The sequence below is a fragment of the Erythrolamprus reginae genome, chromosome 1, assembly GCF_031021105.1.
Source record: "Erythrolamprus reginae isolate rEryReg1 chromosome 1, rEryReg1.hap1, whole genome shotgun sequence".
NCBI lineage: Eukaryota > Metazoa > Chordata > Lepidosauria > Squamata > Dipsadidae > Erythrolamprus > Erythrolamprus reginae.
The window spans coordinates 375361874-375380525 of record NC_091950.1 but is presented as its reverse complement, the minus strand read 5'-3'; the positions used below and the strand labels follow the sequence as shown (position 1 = coordinate 375380525).

The window sequence follows — 18652 nt, the reverse complement described above, 5'->3', positions numbered from 1 at the left end:
ATATATTAAAGGGTTAAATAAGGTCCAGGAGGGAAGTGTTTTTAATAAGAAAGTGAACACAAGAACAAGGGGACACAATCTGAAGTTAGTTGGGGGAAAGATCAAAAGCAACATGAGAAAATATTATTTTACTGAAAGAGTAGTAGATCCTTGGAACAAACTTCCAGCAGACGTGGTTGGTAAATCCACAGTAACTGAATTTAAACATGCCTGGGATAAACATATATCCATCCTAAGATAAAATACAGAAAATAGTATAAGGGCAGACTAGATGGACCATGAGGTCTTTTTCTGCCGTCAGACTTCTATGTTTCTATGTTTCTATTATATGTATAAAAACTAGTCATTATTCAGAGAAAAAAATATGAATCAGACAACACCTGTATTATATTTGGAGGCACATGGACAGACTGTGCACTTTAAGGGCCATTCCTTTCAAAGAACATTATGGGCCTGCAATTCTCTTTGTCTGTCAGGTTCTTGCATACCTTTTCCAGCATACTTTGTAAAGGTGTTTCCAGACATACTCAGCACTCCCTCTTCATTTCCAAGAAAGAAAGAAAAACAAAAACTCCATTTGAAGATGTTGAACTATTTTTATTATCCACCAACAGGTACACACCCACTGAATGCCAGGGAGCAAGGATCACTGTCAAAGAAAGCTAATGCTCTCCCTTGCTGAGAAATGATCGAGCAGGTTCTTCAAGATGGAGAGTGTAGGAATATGCATTGAAAATTAAAAGCAATACTAAGAAATTAAAAGGACAGAGGACTCAGGTATTACAGGGTATGGGATAAATTTGATAATTGGCTAAAAAATGTATAAAGGGAGTAAAGTAAAACAGAAAGCCAAAAAAGATTAACAAGCTTTTTCTTTTTGAGATGTAAACAAAAATCACGCAAGCATAAACGTTAAGAAAATAATGTAAAAATGTAGATATCTCCGTTATAGCTTCTGATAGAAATTGGGATGTAAATATCCCGACTGTGTGTATTTTGTGTTTGTCTTATATGTGTGTTTTGTTTTAAATTAAAAAAATTTTTAAAAGAAAATTAAAAGCATTCAAAATGAAACTTCCACATATTGTTTTATGTAAAGCTGTAGTGTTATCTGTTATTGCTGTGTTGTTGTTTGCAAACTTCAGGTTCTTTGCATAGGAAATATAATTACAACTATGTTATAATTGTGGTTTCTATACATTCTCCAAAAAAAAAAAAATAGCTAGTGTAATATTCACATGCCCAAACACCATATTGTACAAAACTACATTCTCAACTGAACTAGCCAGGTGCACGTTCAAGTCTATGCTTAGCTATAGTATTACACTTTGTACCTGTTCTGTCTGGGTTCCCCCAGACCTCAACACCAACTGGAAAAAACAGCCAGACACTCTGGTAAAAGCCAAAAGTATTTTATAACTGGAAAAAATAAGCACAGAGGAAAACCTGTTCTTCCCAACAGACAGGATATAATACGGTACAGCAGGGTCCTGATGTCCAGTCAATACAGCAAGCTTCTTGCTGGCACCCCCCCCCAAGGTTTCAATAGTCAAAGGCACAAACCAGGATTCCAAGACACCAAAGTTCACAGTCAGGTCCCACGACTCTCAAACATAAAACTCCACAAGCCAGGAAGGGTGGGTCTGCCTTTTAGCCTTTCCCAAGAGCACCACACCCAAACCCAGCTGTTGCCACTTTAATGCTGAAAGTATTTAGCCAATTGATTCCGTCTCTGAGTAGCTCTTCGTTGTCGCAGATCAATTATGGCTTGTGCACTTTCCTCTAAGGAATCCAGGCTGCTTGCTGGGGAGAGCTCCCCCTGGTGGGACTCTGGCTGTCCTCCCTCTTCTTCAGCCTGGGTTCCTCCTCCTCGTCTGTCTGCACCTCCTGTTCCTCAGTCTCTCCCTCTGAGCTGGAAACTGACAGAAGGTCAGCCGTTCCCGGAGGGGCCTCAGACGGAACCACAACAGTACCAATCATTTTTCTAAAGCCAATTTTACTTACCAGAGTTGCCTTAGATGGGAAATGAACACTCAGACACTAAGCTGGTTAAAATGAGTCACTTTATTAAATATTAACAGAAAGACCTGCAGGGGTCACTAAATGGGGCAGAGTTTCCTGAACACAAACATGCTTGGGTGTAACTCCATGCCAGGTCAGGGTGAGACATGCCCCGCCTATACCCATCCGGTAAAGCCACGCCCGGCGTGTGGGAGGGCTCACCCTGCATGACCCAGAACCGGAAATGACGTAAGTGAGCCCCAAGGGTACCCCCTTCACACTGCTCCATCCAGTGAGAAAGCATGAGTTGTGCAGCGGGGGTGCCAATCATCTTACAAAAGATGCCCAAAGGAGAACACACAGTTGCTACTGATACCCTTTCCGCCCCGTTTCTGCCATATAGTGACCAAGTATATATACATCCAATTGTTGAGTCAAAACCTATTTACATACAGATGCACCCCGTAACCACAAATCCTTTCCCTCGTCCAGGATGGAGTAGGCGAAAAAACAATCTGTAGCAAATGCTATAAGATTGCAAAAAATTCCTACTCGGCCCCAAAAAAGGCGACCTATAAAAAACACCCAGGATTGAGTGGAGGGTGGGTGGGTATCTGTTGTGTGGTGAGTTCGGGGGGGCAAGGGAAGCCGGGGGGAGAGCAAGCCTTGATAAAGGGTGCACGCCCCACCCTAGTCTTCCCAGAATGCCCGAGCAGCCACTGAGTAGTCTGGGGCGTTCCCACGTTACCGCGGGGAACGCCCCCAGCTGATAGACGGTGCCGAGTTGGTTCCCGCCATCAGCAACTGTCGGCCGGGCGTTAAATTGCCCAGCCTCTCATTTGTTATAGCAAATCAGTGGGTGTAGCCTTGAGCTCATAGAAGAAAGATAGGGTAAAAATTCAATTAAGAGAAAAATCTGTCTTTATTGAGCTGCAGATAGTTTTGAGTGCAGAATATTGCTACTCCAGTGACATAGTCTAAGTTGCTTCTGTCTATACACACAAAAAAGTAAAGATGTGGTTGAATATTTTAAGGGACAAGACGAAATTAAAAAGGATTTGAAGTAAAGAAAATCAAAAGGCATGTTCCTGCATTTCATCTTAACTTTGATTCCCAATAAGCGGTTGTATTCCACATAAGCAATAATATTCTACATTTGTTTGTTTGTTTGTTTGTTCGTTTGTTTGATTTCTATGTTTATATATTTTAATACAGTAGTACCTCTAGATACGAGCTGCTCTACATGCAAGTATTTCAAGATACGAGCCACGCAGGGGAGAGACATTTCTGTTCTATTCCCGAGCTCAAATTCGGGATACGAGCCGAGCGTCCACTAGGTGGCGCAAGAATCCTTGCTTTTGGTTATCTTGGAGGGGAAAAACAACTTGTTCCATATACGAGTTGTCTCAAGATACAAGCTCCCTTATGGAACGAATTATGCTCGTATCTAGGGGTACTACTGTATTTAGTTTTTGTCACTATATTTTTATGAGTTTTTGTCACAATAGCCTTCATGAATAGCCTTCCTTGGCCCAACACTCAAAGAACTAAATATTTTAAAATAAATGTATCACGCAGAATTATTAAAGAGCTGGGTTAAAGTGCAGCACTGAAGGCTACTTCCGCTAACTGCTAGCAGTAGTTCAGAAGTTCAAATCCTACCACTGGCTCAAAGTTGACTCAGCCTTCTATCCTTCCGAGGTGGGTAAAAAGAGGACATAGATTGTTGGGGGCAATATGCTGATTCTGTAAACTGCTTAGAGAAGGCTGTAAAAGCACTATGAAGCGGTATATAAGTCTAAATGCTATTGCTATAAATGGTAATTATGCAATTTAAATCAACTCATAAAAAGCTTCCCATATTTGCATGGGAAGCAATTTGTAGCAATTCACGGGAAATTGTTGACTGTCACTTGTGAAAATGATTGTGAAAAACAGAAACTCTCTTCCACTGAGCTGCCCATTTCTTATGCCTGAGCACCATCCACTGTTATTATAGTCATTGGGTTTTACAGAGGCGCCATGGATTTGAAGATGCATTGCCCACACTGAGTCATAGTTTCTGGAGCGATATTGTAAAGTAAGCATTAACTAACATGATACTCTTTTCTTGCTTGGCCTCAATTTCTATTATAAGCCCTCAGCCCCACTAGGTAGACCAGACAAAAATATCAACTCCACAAGAAGGCTAAAACTGCTTTTATTAAGATTCACCATGAAAACAGAATCTTCAGGTCTGGTTTTGGTAGACCCTCCTCACTTTTATACTTCAGCAAATTAGGGAGGATTCTGTGCTGCTTCCAAATGTTATCTGGGCAGCTTGGATTTAAAATATATATTTACCACGTTGCCTTGGCAACCGGGATTGCATATCTCCTTCAAAGTAATCTTCCTATTTACACAACCTTTGCTGATGTTTCCATATAAACAAAAAAGGAACATAGTCACTCTGCCATGTTTTATAACCCTTTGGTTTATTTATTTATTTATTTATTTATTTATTCATTCATTCATTCATTCATTCATCCATTCATTCATTTATTTATTAGATTTCTATGTCTCCCTTCTCAACAGACTCAGGGTGGCTTAAAACAAGGATAAATACAAAATATAAAAAGTGTGTAAGAAATCTAATATTAAAATATTCTATAAACCCCCCAATTTCCTAAAAAAATACTAATATCCACATTCTATTTATTCATTCATTCATTCATTCATTCATTCATTCAATTTTTATGCCGCCCTTCTCCTTAGACTCAGGGCGGCTTACAACATGTTAGCAATAGAACTTTTTTTTTTTTAACAGATCCAGCCTATTGCCCCCACAATCCGGGTCCTCATTTTACCCACCTCGGAAAGATGGAAGGCTGAGTCAACCTTGAGCCAGTGATGAGATTTGAACCGCTGACTGCGCAAAAGAGAACGGCCATTGGAAGAAAAGCTTTTTGGCCTTTTACTGCCAGCAACTGGAGGAATACACTTTTCTCGGCTGCTGCACGAATCAGCCAAATTGTCTTCCGTATTTCCTCATTGGTTGCTGCATATCTGCATGCAGAGCGGAGTGTTGCTCCAAGGGCAGCACACCAGCAGAAGCAGGCTGGGCAGCTCGATCCTCCATGGTCCTGCCGGCTGGCATGGCTGTCTGGCTTCACACAGCCCGGAGTGCGAGGTTGGCAGAAGGAGCTGCCTCTGCAAAGGCAGGCCGTTTGCCCCAACAAAGTTTGGTCCAAAATTGGGTGTGGGTGCATGTGCGTTAGACATGCGCATGTGTGGTGCAGATGCATGTGCAGTGTGGGCACATGTGCATGGGGTTGCATGAGGGGGTGCATGTGTACATTGCATTATGGGTGGTGGCATGCGGTAACGCTGTCGCATGTGCACATACTTTTGGCGCCAAAAAGGTTCGCCATCACTACCATAGGGAATCTCCAGGACCATCAATACTCAGCACTTAACAATCTAAATTCAACTGCATTTAAATAAGGACATTCTATTAGGGTTTATTCCCCCACCGGATATATGAAATCCAAAATACCAGCTGCATCCTCAAGGAATAACAGTTCTGCATCTTTGTTGCCCAAACTTGATGAGACTGTTCTGACCGGCTCTGTCAATCAAAAGCAATTAAGCCCCAATGAAAACTCGGACTCCAATTTGATATTTACAAAAGCCTATTTACAAACCAGCATGCTGGAAACAGTGAAGAACTGAAAGGAATGGCACTTTGCCTGCCAAGACTTCAGCGTTATCAGTCCAACTGATATCCAATAGAAAGTCATAAATTAAAGCCAATTAATTCTTGACGTGAACAGATACTCACAATGGTTCCCAAGATTAGATTTTTCAAGGTTGCAGACAGAAACACACTTCGGTTGTTAGTTCTCTCTCTCTCTATTCAGATGTTGCAATTCTGCAAACGAACTTCCCTTTTTCCTCTCTCTCTATTCAGGAAGGAATGTTGCAATTCTGCAAACAAACCTCCCTTTTTCCTTCCTTTTTATGCTACCTGTGATGACATGATCTCCGTTGCCGGAAATACTCCTGTCTCCCTCACATTCTTCTAACTCTAGCATCTAAAATGGGATCCATCACATCCCCCTCCTCCTCTGACACCATCACATCTGGGGGGATCTGCAACCTCCTGAGTATCCCTAGGCAACAACTCTCCCTCACTTTCACTGTCTGACTCCTCTGACCCTATGATGGACCCTATGACCCCCAGATGGACCTGGTTCATCCTCATCAAAGTCCATGACCAGAGGAGCTGGACGTGAGCCAACCACAACAATGACTAACATACCATAGTATAATTGTTCTTTGTGGCTCAAATCTAGAGACTTACTAGGAGTAGCAATGGGTGAAAGGACAGAAAGTCCTGTTGTTCTCTCTTCCTCTTTTCTTTTCCTCTAAAACAGCCCTGTACAAAGTCCAGAAAATCATGTTTAATGAACTAGACTGAAAATGGCAAAGCTTCCCTCGCTCTTCTTTAGACATGCTGTTATTTTGGGATTTTTTAACTGAATTCTTGAATTTATTAATACATTAATGAATGTTCTGAGTTGCTACTGGACCTTCCTGCTGTTGTCCCCAAATTAATCAGCTCTGCTCTTTCTCCCCCTGCGAAGCACTTTTAGTTGAATCAATCTTTAGCCAAGAAATCACATGCCTAGCTACAAGTAGCCTTTAAATCAATGCTTTTGGGATTATTGTCTCCACAATTCATTGTTTGAAAAAATATTGACCCATATCTTCAAAAAGCAAGTCCTGTATGAGCACAGCGTCTTACTCAGCTTCACACCAGTCAAACCGAATAATCTGAAAGCAATTAGGGAGGGTGGAGGGAAAAAATTCCACAAGCCTTGTAAACCAGATTGAATACTGTAATGCAACATTCATATCTCCAAGCTAATCATTCCTTTGCTGTAATGGTTTCTAGCTAGAGTTTTCTGAAAATTAGGAACGAAGAGTAACATCTTAATATACACCCAAATTGCTATCATGATCAGCTTCATAGTTAGGGTACATGTAATTTACATATATAAAGAAGTCTATAAATTTATACTTATCTCCTCATAGATATAAGTCCTCACACTTATGACAATCACTGCATCCCTTTAGTCAACTAATATGTATTTAGGGTAAAATCATAAAACCTGGGGTCTTATGATCACCATTTATGACATTCCCAATTAGCTTCCAACAAGCAAAGTTAATGGAGAAACTTGGATTTTTTTATCAACTGCATGAGTCACTTAACAACCAAAAGGTTAGAAAATCAGATGCAACTTACTTAATACACGTCTTGCTTAGCAACAGAAATTATAGTCCCCATTGTGGTTATAAATGAAAGACTGGCTATACTTTAGATTAACACAGGTCTCTTCTAACAAAGCTATAACTTTGTACTGTATGCTGACTGTAGATAGATGCCTCAACTCCTTTAACTAATTAAGGTGCACGTTTTAAGAGTAATAGGAAGCAGATATATGGTATGCTCTTTGATGCATAGCTGATCAAAATATGCAATTCTTGATTGGTAAAATGAAGTATGGAAAGTTTACCAATCTTTAAATAAACCTTTCATTGATTATGAGCACAATTAATATAAAACATATATGCATAAATCTTCATATCTCATACAAGTAACTAGTAGCAGGAGTTATCACTATGACTATGTACACTATTTGTGTTCCTATAGTAGAAACATAGAAACACAGAAGACGGCAGAAAAAGACCTCATGGTCCATCTAGTCTGCCCTTAAACTATTTCCTGTATTTTATCTTACAATGGATATGTGTTTATCCCAGGCATGTTTAAATTCAGTCACTGTGGATTTACCAACCACGTCTGCTGGAAGTTTGTTCCAAGGATCTACTACTCTTTCAGTAAAATAATATTTTCTCACGTTGCTTTTGATCTTTCCCCCAACTAACTTCAGATTGTGTCCCCTTATTCTTGTGTTCACTTTCCTATTAAAAACAGTGATATTACATAGTATGCAAAACTGCTCAATGTTAAATTGGAGATAGGGATTTTAAAAAATACAACAGAATTAAGTTAGTTGACTTACCAGCTCTGGCAAGATTAAGGCATATGGCATCGTTCTAAAAATGGCCAGTCCTGAAGGAATATCCTCAAGTGGTGGGCAGCTAGGTGATGGTCCTGAAGTTTTGGAATCCATTTCTATTGTCTCTGTGTAGCTGTTGTTACGATCTGCTATCCACGACTACTTCTGCAGAAGTGTTGGCATGTGAAGCTTAAAATAGTATCCAGTGGCACACCCATACGGACGTCAAAGGTGAAATCAGTTCCAGCCTGGCAGGTAGCTGTAGTCATCGTGGAAGAATTTTAATACACCACCAAGACTAAGGGCAACTCATCCATAAGAGATCAGAGGTCAAGTATTCTGGTGGATACAGTATATTTGTGTGTTATTAAATATCCTTTGGTATCAGAAGATGAACTTACAGATTCTGACTCTTTCTAAAACAATTCTTTTTGAGGCTCAAGTTTACTTTTGGTTCCATTGCAAAAGCATTGCAGCTGAGATGTTTCTTGCTATCTATCTGCATTCTGAACAAAAAAATTCTGCCTCTAAGAATGATCATGCAAGAAATCTTACAAATCCTCTAGTCCGGTCTCTCTCAATCTTGACACTTCAAGATGTGTGGATTTCAACTCCCAGAGTCCCCTAGCCAGCAGTTTCCAAGGTTGAGAATCATTGTTCTAGTAACCTTAAACACTCAAAAGAGCCATTTGGACCCCTTTCCCACAGAAAAGAAAACACCGGAAGCCACAAAACCTGGGTGGCCATGGCCAACTCGACGTCACTGCCTCCAATCCAGTCACATGACCCCCTCCTAGCCATGCCTACCCAGCGGTAGGCAACTGGTTGTTAAAAAACACTGGGAGCCACAAAATCCTTTTGACATCTCTCTTCCCCCCCCCCACCTTCCTCTCTCTCTCTTTATATCTCCTCCTCTCCCCTCTATCTCCCCCTCCCCTGTGTGTGTGTGTGTTTCCCCCTCTCCGTATCTCCCCCTTTCTCTGTATCTCTCTATCTCTCTCCCTCCTCTCTGTATCTGTGTGCGTGTGAGTCTTTCTCTCTGTATGTCTTTCTCCCTCTTCTCTCCCTCCTTTCTGATTCTGATATGAGGTGTCGAGCAGGCCATGAGGCACTCTCGCAGAGCCTTGCGCAACACAGTGAACTTTAGTACGCTTCACAATGGGGTGGATGGGTTCCTCCTCCTCCTCCTCCTCCTCCTGGAACCCATTACTACATGGAGCCACAAAGCAACCCTGTCCCACTTGACCCTAGCAACAGGATGCAGCTTACAGCTCCGAGCCTAAAGCAGCGGGAGGTGAGGGCTGCCTTGAACTAAATGTAGAGCTACAGTGTTCCCTTGATTTTCGCGGGTTTGAACTTCGTGAAAAGTCTATACAGTACCACGGTTTTTCAAAAATATTAATTAAAAAATATTTTGCTGTTTTGTCCCCTATGCCACGGTTTTCCCTGCCCGATGACGTCATAAGTTATCGGCAAACTTTCATCCACCTTTAATAAATATTTTTTTTAATAAACTTTAATAAATAAACATGGTGAGTAATAATCTAAATGCTTGCTAAGGGAATGGGAAATTGCAATTTAGAATTTAAAGTGTTAAGGGAAGGCTTGTGATACTGTTCATAGCCAAAAATAGTGTATTTACTTCCGCATCTCTACTTCGCGGAAATTCGACTTTCGCGAGCAGTCTCGGAACGCATCCCCTGCAAAAATTGAGGGAACACTGTACTTCACTCCTGCACTAAGGCTCAAGACATTGTCCTGCCGTGTCCGCTCTCCCTTCCCCCTCAGCAGCTCTTCGGCTGAGTTTGGTGGGTGCAAGCTCCAGCTTCAAGTGGAGGGAAGCAAAGGTTGCTTTGAGCACAAATGTGGCATAAAGACAAGTACAGGGCCACTTCACTCCTGCACTAAGGTTCCGGCGACCCTCCTTCTCCCTCTCCTTCTCCTCTCGCAACCCTTAGTTGGCTGTGGTATGGCTGTGAGGGTGCATATGAGTGGCAAGAAGCTGCTCAAGCGAGCAACCAGGCTCGGTGAAAGCGCAGAAAAGCAGACACTCACTTGAGGAGGGTATCCCTGCCGGTATGCACCCTCTCAGCCCCACCACAGTTGGCCAGGGATCGTGGGAGGAAGAGGGGAGGGGTCACCTGAAGGGAAGCCTCTGGCATGGCTTGCACTCACTGCTCAACCAGCCCGGATTTCCCAAAAGTTGCCAAGAAGAAATAAAAGGAGTAGTGAACAGCCCCAAGGAGAACTCTCTGGGTTTTTGAGAAAGAAGAGACACAGAGACAGAAAAAGATACAGATACCCATGGCTTTAATTGAAAAGCACCCTCTTGGCAGCAAAAGTTCCCTATGCACGTTTTAAAGCTGCAGCTGGGTGCTGTGGGCCCACCCCCCTTTCTGTCATCCCTTCCTCCTGGATCCCATTCCCATCCCACCAACCCTCGCAATAGTGAAATTGGCGTCAGTCGCGACCAGGTCAGGTCAGTGTCACGAAGCGAAGAGCAGGTTGCATGTCTTCCCAAGCAACTGAGGCACACCCATCACCAATAACCGAAGAAGCTCCAGCAAGAATGAGGCACTGGAGAATCAGCCCTAGTCATTTCTCCATCCACCGCCATTGCCTTTACCTTCTCAGGCTAGACAAGGAGTGACTGGGAAGGAAGGGTGAGGGACAGGACTGTCAGTGATGGCAGAGGGCCCAAAGAGCTGCATGTGGCTCTGGAGCTGGAGGTTGCAGAGGCCTGTTCTACTCCAATATAAATGGAGGAATTGATTGCCAATCAGTTTCCGGTCACAATTCAAAGTGTTGGTTATGACCTATAAAGCCCTTCATGGCATCGGACCAGAATATCTCCGGGACCGCCTTCTGCCGCACGAATCCCAGAGACTGGTTAGGTCCCACAGAGTTGGCCTTCTCCAGGTCCCACTGACTAAACAATGTCGTTTGGCGGGACCCAGGGGAAGAGCCTTCTCTGTGGTGGCCCCGACCCTCTGGAACCAGCTCCCCCCGGAGATTAGAACTGCCCCCACCCTCCTTGCCTTTCGTAAACTTCTTAAAACCCACCTCTGTCGTCAGGCATGGGGGAACTGAGACATCTCCCCCAAGCCTATACAGTTTATACATGGTATGTTTGTGTGTATGTTTGCTTTTAATAATGGGTTTTTTAGTGTTTTTTGAATTATTAGATTTGTTTTTACATTGTCTTTATTATTGCTGTGAGTCGCCCCGAGTCTACGGAGAGGGGCAGCATACAAATCTAATAAGTAAGTAAGTAAGTAAGTAAGTAAGTAAGTAAGTAAGTAAGTAAGTAAGTAAGTAAGTAAGTAAGTAAGTCATCCCCACAAAACTGACTATCTAGCTGAGCCTGTTTTAAAATCTCCAAAGAAGCAAGTTGTTTTTTTTAATTTAAGGAAATTACTCCTAATATTGAGCTCAATTTTTCCTTGATTTCTCCCTACTTATGTCCTACTGCTTCAAAAGAGATCAGCTTTATGTTTTCCCTTAAACTTATGCTTTGCACCCTAAATATGCTCAGCTCATAGAACAGGCATGCAGGTCATCTCATCCTACTTTTCCCTCCAACTCCCTCTAACTTCTCCACATCTCTTTTGAAATATAGTACGAAGAGCTATACACCAGCATACAAGTGCAATCTAGCCAGTGCTGAATAAAATCGAGCTATTGCTTTCTTACCTGTGTTCTTGTCTTGCAGAGTTAAATCTCTGAATTAGTTGGGCTACATGACCACTCCTACAGAAGAAAGCATTGAAAATCAAGGGTATTTTTAAGTGCTTATTTTGGAAGGTTTGCTGCTTAAGAGCTACTTGCAAGGGAGCGTAAGGGAGGGGTAGCAATAGTTTAACAGAACAGTCAGAAAGAGGAAGAACCTAAAGCCTGCTATGGAATTGATGCCTGTTTTGATGTTTTGTTCTGAAATCAATACATGGGGAATGTTCTTGAGCAGCAATTATATATCTTCAGAATTGTTTGTTAGTGCTAGCCTTGAATCATGTTCCAAAGAATGCAATCTGTATTTGGCTCGTACACGGCCTTTTTTTTTTTTGTTTAACGGGAGCAGAAAGTAACAGCGTGATTAATTTTGTATTATATTTGAGCATCTTTTGCCTTCAACAAATGCAAAGAAAGAAGGTGCCACCAAGTGGGCACAGGAATGCATTGTGCAAGAACCATGAAACATACAAATTCACTTGTACAATCTTTCCTGAAGGGTGGGTAATCACTGAGCTAGTTACTGAACCACAATTCAGTACTTTGGTATTAGACATTTGGTTGTTCTCCCCGCTAGTTATTGAACCTCATGCCAAGAAGTTAAACAGTTTGCGCTATTTTGTTTTAGCACATTCTTTCATTTTTCTGAGTATTTTCTCCTTGGGATAGTTCATAGTGAAAGCCTAGTAACTACATACTAAATTATTCTCAACATTATAACTAGGAATGTTTGTGTTCTTCAAACAAGGATTGCTATGAGGTTTGATTTGTTGACTGGAGCGCATTAGTTCAGGTGCCATTCTTCTGTATTTTTGAGAAAAGTATAAACATTTGAAATAAAATGAGCAGATGTCCTCCATCTCATCAGATGTAAACACTCTATATCTACTTTGCTGTAACTGTTTACAAGTCGCTGATTTCCCATATACAAAGATACACCCAGAATAGATGTTTTGCATTAATGAATTGGAAATTATGCTTCCCTTCAATAATCATATACAGACACACCCATATAGCATAAACATGCATTTCCAAAAAATACCGTAAATCTGCCTGCTCATTTTCTACATGTTTCTGGTCTGAGAGGAAGACAAATACAGAGTAAAGTGCTTAGCCTAAAGTATGTTTGATTATATACATATTTTAACTTTGTAGTCTGAGGCAAGGAATTCAAGCCTATTAATTTAACAGCAACCTATTTTCTATTTTAAGAGCAGCACTGACATGTTTGGTTGAACTGATTCCATTGTCTTGCTTTTAATTGATTGGGAACACATCCAAAAAGATGAATATTTCTAGCTAGCCTTGCTGAACCAGTTTCTTCTCTACAGCTATATTTCTGCTTATGCAAATTAAGAAAGGCAATTGTCATTTAATGTTATGAGATCTGTACCTGGAGATCAGGGCAAAATCCAATGGTGAGTTTCTGAAATTTGTAGTTTATAGGTAGATAATGAAAATGAAGCAATTTCCCCCTCTCTCTTCTAAACCAAGAGTCCCCAACCCCTGGGCCTACCACCAGGCAGCATCCCACTCAGAACTAGGCTACACAAGTGGCGGATGCTTACTCATAGCATCACTTGCACAAATGGAACTCAGAACCATTCCCCTCTTCCCCACCCCGATCCCCTGCCAAGCTGCCCAGCCGGAAAGGTTGGGGACTGCTACTCTAAACCTTTCAACCAGTATATGTGTGCTTCATGATGTACTCCATTGGGTCCTTCAAATACTGTGACACAGCTTTCAAACAAGCAGGAAGAGGGAGATTATGATCCCGCTATACAGAATGCTGGTGAGACCACATTTGGAATACTGTGTTCAGTTCTTGAGACCTCACCTACAAAACGATATTGTCAAAATTGAACGGGTCCAAAGACGGGCTACAAGAATGGTGGAAGGTCTTAAGCATAAAACGTATCAGGAAAGACTTAATGAACTCAATCTGTATAGTCTGGAGGACAGAAGGAAAAGGGGGGACATGATCGAAACATTTAAATATGTTAAAGGGTTAAATAAGGTCCAGGAAGGAAGTGTTTTTAATAGGAAAGTGAACACAAGAACAAGGGGACACAATCTGAAGTTAGTTGGGGGAAAGATCAAAAGTAACATGAGAAAATATTATTTTACTGAAAGAGTAGTAGATCCTTGGAACAAACTTCCAGCAGACGTGGTAGATAAATCCACAGTAACTGAATTTAAATATGCCTGGGATAAACATATATCCATCCTAAGATAAAATACAGGAAATAGTATAAGGGCAGACTAGATGGACCATGAGGTCTTTTTCTGCCGTCAGACTTCTATGTTTCTATGTTTCTATGCTTTTTCAGCCTTCAAGTGAAAAGCAAGAAGAAAGCCCTATTGAACTTCCATTTGTGTAAAGTTGAATTCCACAACATGTGGGAGATTTTCTGAGATGGCTCAGACTGCAAACCTGTCTCAACACCAAAAAAACCAAAAGTTGATAAGCCCCACTGAAGTACTAACTTAGTCACATAGATCTCAGTCAAGTTCTACTTCCATCCTACCAAGCAAAAAGCAATGGGAATGCAGGTAGTTTTCGTTTACCAGCCACAACTGTGGTGGCAAATTGGTCATTGAACAAAGCAGTCGCTATATGATCTTACTTCAGTTTTCCTTTGCTTTACATGTATATGAAGGTCAATCAATACAAGAATTGGCCACAAAGTTACTTTGTCGTTACTACTGTAAGGTCACTATATGAGGCAGTCGATAAGTTAAAACTATCTGTATCAATTGTGGAACCGTAGATCTTTTAACCAAATCCCAAAAGAACTTTCGGTCACAGGCTGGCAAAAATGGCAACAAATTACCTTTGACTCATTATTCAGGATATCAGCACAATATGAACCTGACAAAGCTTTGAATCTGGCAAGCAAACCTAAATAATCCAAACTTTAGGATAAACTGATATTTCTTTTACAACAGAGACATTCGGACATTAATATTTCCACAAGAATGATATTAATAAATTGCTGCACATTTGCATTTTTCAGATTTTGCCAGTGATTAAACATCAGCTTCAATTAAATCAATTTACTAATAATCATAAACATTTATGTTACCGGCATGTTCAGTTCATATACAGTGGTGCCTCTACTTAATTCGTTCCATGACCAGATTCTTAAGTAGAAAAGTTTGTAAGAAGAAGCAATTTTTCCCATAGGAGTCAATGTAAAAGTAAATAATGAATGTGATTGGGAAAACCACAGGGAGGGTGGAGGCACAGTTTCCTCCCAGGAGATTCCTAGAGAGGCCCCACAGAGGCTTCTCCCCGCCTTTTCCAGTCCTGTTTCCTCCCAGGAGATTCCTAGAGAGGCCCCACGGAAGCTTCTCCTTGCCTTTACCGGTTAGTTTCGGAGGCTCCAGTTTGTAAGTGGAAAATGGTTCTCGAAAAGAGGCAAAAAAATATTGAACATACGGTTCTTATCTAGAAAAGTTCTTAAGTAGAGGCATTCTTAGGTAAATGTATGTTCAAAGCAATGCCTGTAACAGATTCAATTCTGATTTTTTTTTAAAGTGATTCTTAAAATTTACTATAATTTCTGACATTATTCATTTGTCTCACATTCAATATTAGTTAGTTGGTTAGATACCAACATTCATCAAATGAAATTTGCTTAATATAAAGGAAACAGGAAATATGAAAACATGAAAAAAGATAAAACACAATAGATTATCTTTAGGATGCATTTACTTCTTTTATAAATATACAAATCAATAACCAACATGATAGGTATTTTTTAAAAAGGTTTATCAACACATTGCATTTATGAATTGATATAAAAGTTTTAGTCAAATGATAAAAATACAACATTTTGGAACACGTTATCAGTTCTATTTCATTAGTTTGGCTTGGCTTGGCAACTGGTAGATGAATAGCAAAAAATGTCTTTCATACTAGAGGGCTATTTTTTCTAGCCTCTCCTAAAAAGTCATACGCAGTTTCCATGATATCAAAAGCTTTGTGAGGGCTTTCCGACGATAGCAGAGTAGATAGACTGCCTCCTCTTTCTCGGTTTTTCTTCAGGAATTCAGCTATTATTCGCCAGCGAGTACCTTCAGATTCTTCTTCTGCCCACTTGTACTCTGGGAGTGACACAGACTGAAGAAGCGGATAGACGGTGTCATGATACACCAGGATAAACACTGATTTCAGAAATTCATGGTCTCTCTAATTAGGAGGAAGAGGAAGCAGAATATTTAAAATGTACTGTTCCCTGATGGCATCCTAAAACTTTATCTTTTGCACATTAAAATCAGCACTCTTTATGATATTGCATTAGAAATTACTCATTTTTATATTGCATTGGCATCCTTCAGTCTTAAAAGACCGCAACAGTATCATACTCTGGATTCCCCATATATCATTTTTATATTATATATTACATTGGGAAACAGCTTTTGTATTTTTTCCAAGTTTAAAAATTGGCTAGTTCTGACAATTAACAAAGGAAAGATAAATTATCCATAATTACCCAGTTTTTGAAATGTGAATGGTACAGAAACTGAGGCTCAAAGAACCAATTTACTAAATTAGATTAATTTAAATCTAATATCTCAGAGGTTGCCACAAAGCAGAGGGAGTCAAACTATTCACCAAAGCACCTGAGGGTAAAACAAGAAGCAATGGGTGGAAATTAAACAAGGAGAGAAGTAACTTAGAACTAAGGAGAAATTCTCTGAGAGTTAGAACAATTAATCAGTGGAACAGCTTGCCTCCAGAAATTGTGAATGCTCCAACACTGGAAGTTTTTAAGCAGATGTTGGATAACCATTTGTCTGAAGTAGTGTAGGGTTTCCTGCCTAAGCAGAGGGTTGGACTAGAATACCTCCAAGGTCCCTTCCAACTTTGTTATTATTACTTACTTATTTATTGTTGTTGTTTGTTGTTGTTGTTGTTGTTATTAGTAGTAGTATTAGTAGTATTATAAATGTAGTAAATTAGATTGCAGTAAGACAAGAATAACTGTTTTCCCCTCCTTCATTTTTAATGATATTACAACCACTGTTACCATATTTTTCAGAGTATGAGACCCACCAGAGTATAAGACACACCTTAATTTTGGAGGAGGAAAATAGGGGAAAAAATCTGCCTACCAGATATTCATCTGGCTGGCATCCTTAGTCTGGTAGCTTCAGCACATTATTTTATCTCCTAGTTAGGGTTTAAAAAAACTTATTCAGAGAGAGTAACAATGAAAGAGCTTGCAAGCCAGTAAGAGCTGGGAACATTGTTAGCACCTTGTCAGGGCTGGAAAGAAACATTTGGAGTAAGTATAGCAATGAAAAAAAATCTGCCAAGACTTAGGGCTTGGAAAACATTCTTTGCAAAGAGTAGCAAGGTCAGAGCTGGGAAGATCGTTAGCATGTAGTTAGGGCTGAAAAGAAAGCTTCGGAAAAAGTTACATTCAGAGTATAAGACGCACCCAAATTTTCAGCCTCTTTTAGGAAGGAAAAAGGTGCGTCTTACACTCCAAAAATACAATAATTCAACTCACCAAGATAATATAATATTAAATTAATTAAAGTAAACTAATTGCACAAAAACACACATTGAAATTATTTGATGTTGATATCGTTCTTACAATTGTTCAGCACAGAAGCACTTTAACATTGCTGATGTTATAAACAATATATTTTGTATCGGGTTATTGGATCAATAAAAAGAAAACTCAACTGATTATATGGAATTGGACAAAAAAAGAAAAACAATGTACATATCAAATAACCTGATAATAAGAAGTTAAAACTTTCAGGAATTTTCTTAACAACAAACAATTAAGATTTATTCAAGAATAAGTACTTGCCAACTTACAAATATATAACTGATATTCTTAGAAGAAAAAAACCTAAAACTATCCCAGTTAGAAAGAATTAGAGCCACTAAATGAATATTCATCAAAATGTGATTTTCTTTTTCAATTGATTCCAGTAGTCATTGAGAATAAGTTACTAAATAACTGGAATAGACACAAATTATATACTGACAAAACACTAAAATCCTTCAGGACTTCAGAGAACAAGTTGGTGTTGCAAACCAAAATTTCAGACTATATTATCATGTCAGCTATTTAATATGGATTTCGGAACAGATCATGTCTTATATCATTCTGTAATACTTATAGAAGGGTAGGTTCTTGAAAAGGTGTTGCATGGATATATCTGAACTATATACAACAGAACAAAAATTATGTAATAGGTTATGTAATGATAAGTAATCCACTGAATATCAGAGATAAATACAGCAAAAGAGTAAGTACAGTGGTACCTCAAGATACGAACCCCTCGTCTTACGAACAACTCATGATACGAACCCGAGGTTCAGAAAAATTTTGCCTCTTCTTACGAACTTTTCGAGTTACGAACCAGCGTTCGGAGACTGCTGGGAAGCCGCGCGGCTGTTTTAAAAGGTGACAGCCGGGCGGCGGGGCTTCCCAGCAGCCTCCCAAACGTCGGTTCGTAACTCGAAAAAAGTTCGTAAGAAGAGGCAAAATTTTTCTGAACCCCGGGTTCAGTTTGGGAGGTTGCTGGGAAGCCCCCCAGCCCAGCTGTCACCTTTTAAAACAGCCACTCGGCTTCCCAGCAGTCTCCGAATGCCGAACGCGGAAGTTCGGGTTTGGCGTTCGGCTTCGGGAAGCTGCTGGGAAGCCGCGCGGCTGTTTTAAAAGGTGACAGCCTGCCTGGGGGGCTTCCCAGCAACCTCCCGAACCCCAAACTTTTGCCAAACTTCCGGGTTCAGGGTTTGGGAGGTTGCTGGGAAGCCCCCCAGCCCGGCTGTCACCTTTTAAAATAGCCGTGCGGCTTCCCAGCAGTCGCCGAACGCCGGTTTT

General features: G+C 40.5%; 2 protein-coding genes across 3 annotated transcripts in view; both read right to left on the bottom strand.

The window, feature by feature from the left end:
• LOC139161869 (MAL-like protein) overlaps positions 1 to 8217 on the bottom strand; it is a 26078-nt gene extending 17861 nt beyond the window's left edge. The window contains exon 1 of the mRNA XM_070741542.1: positions 8073 to 8217. Coding sequence (XP_070597643.1) covers positions 8073 to 8183 — 111 coding nt within the window. The 5' untranslated portion in view covers positions 8184 to 8217. The remainder of the gene's footprint in view (positions 1 to 8072) is intronic.
• A 7278-nt stretch (positions 8218 to 15495) lies between these two features.
• The window catches only part of NPHP1 (nephrocystin 1), a 41937-nt gene continuing 38780 nt past the window's right edge, over positions 15496 to 18652 (bottom strand). For both annotated transcript variants that reach the window (XM_070734651.1, XM_070734652.1), the window contains exon 20: positions 15496 to 15993. In XM_070734651.1, the coding sequence (XP_070590752.1) occupies positions 15715 to 15993 (279 nt within the window). In that variant the 3' untranslated portion in view covers positions 15496 to 15714. The remainder of the gene's footprint in view (positions 15994 to 18652) is intronic.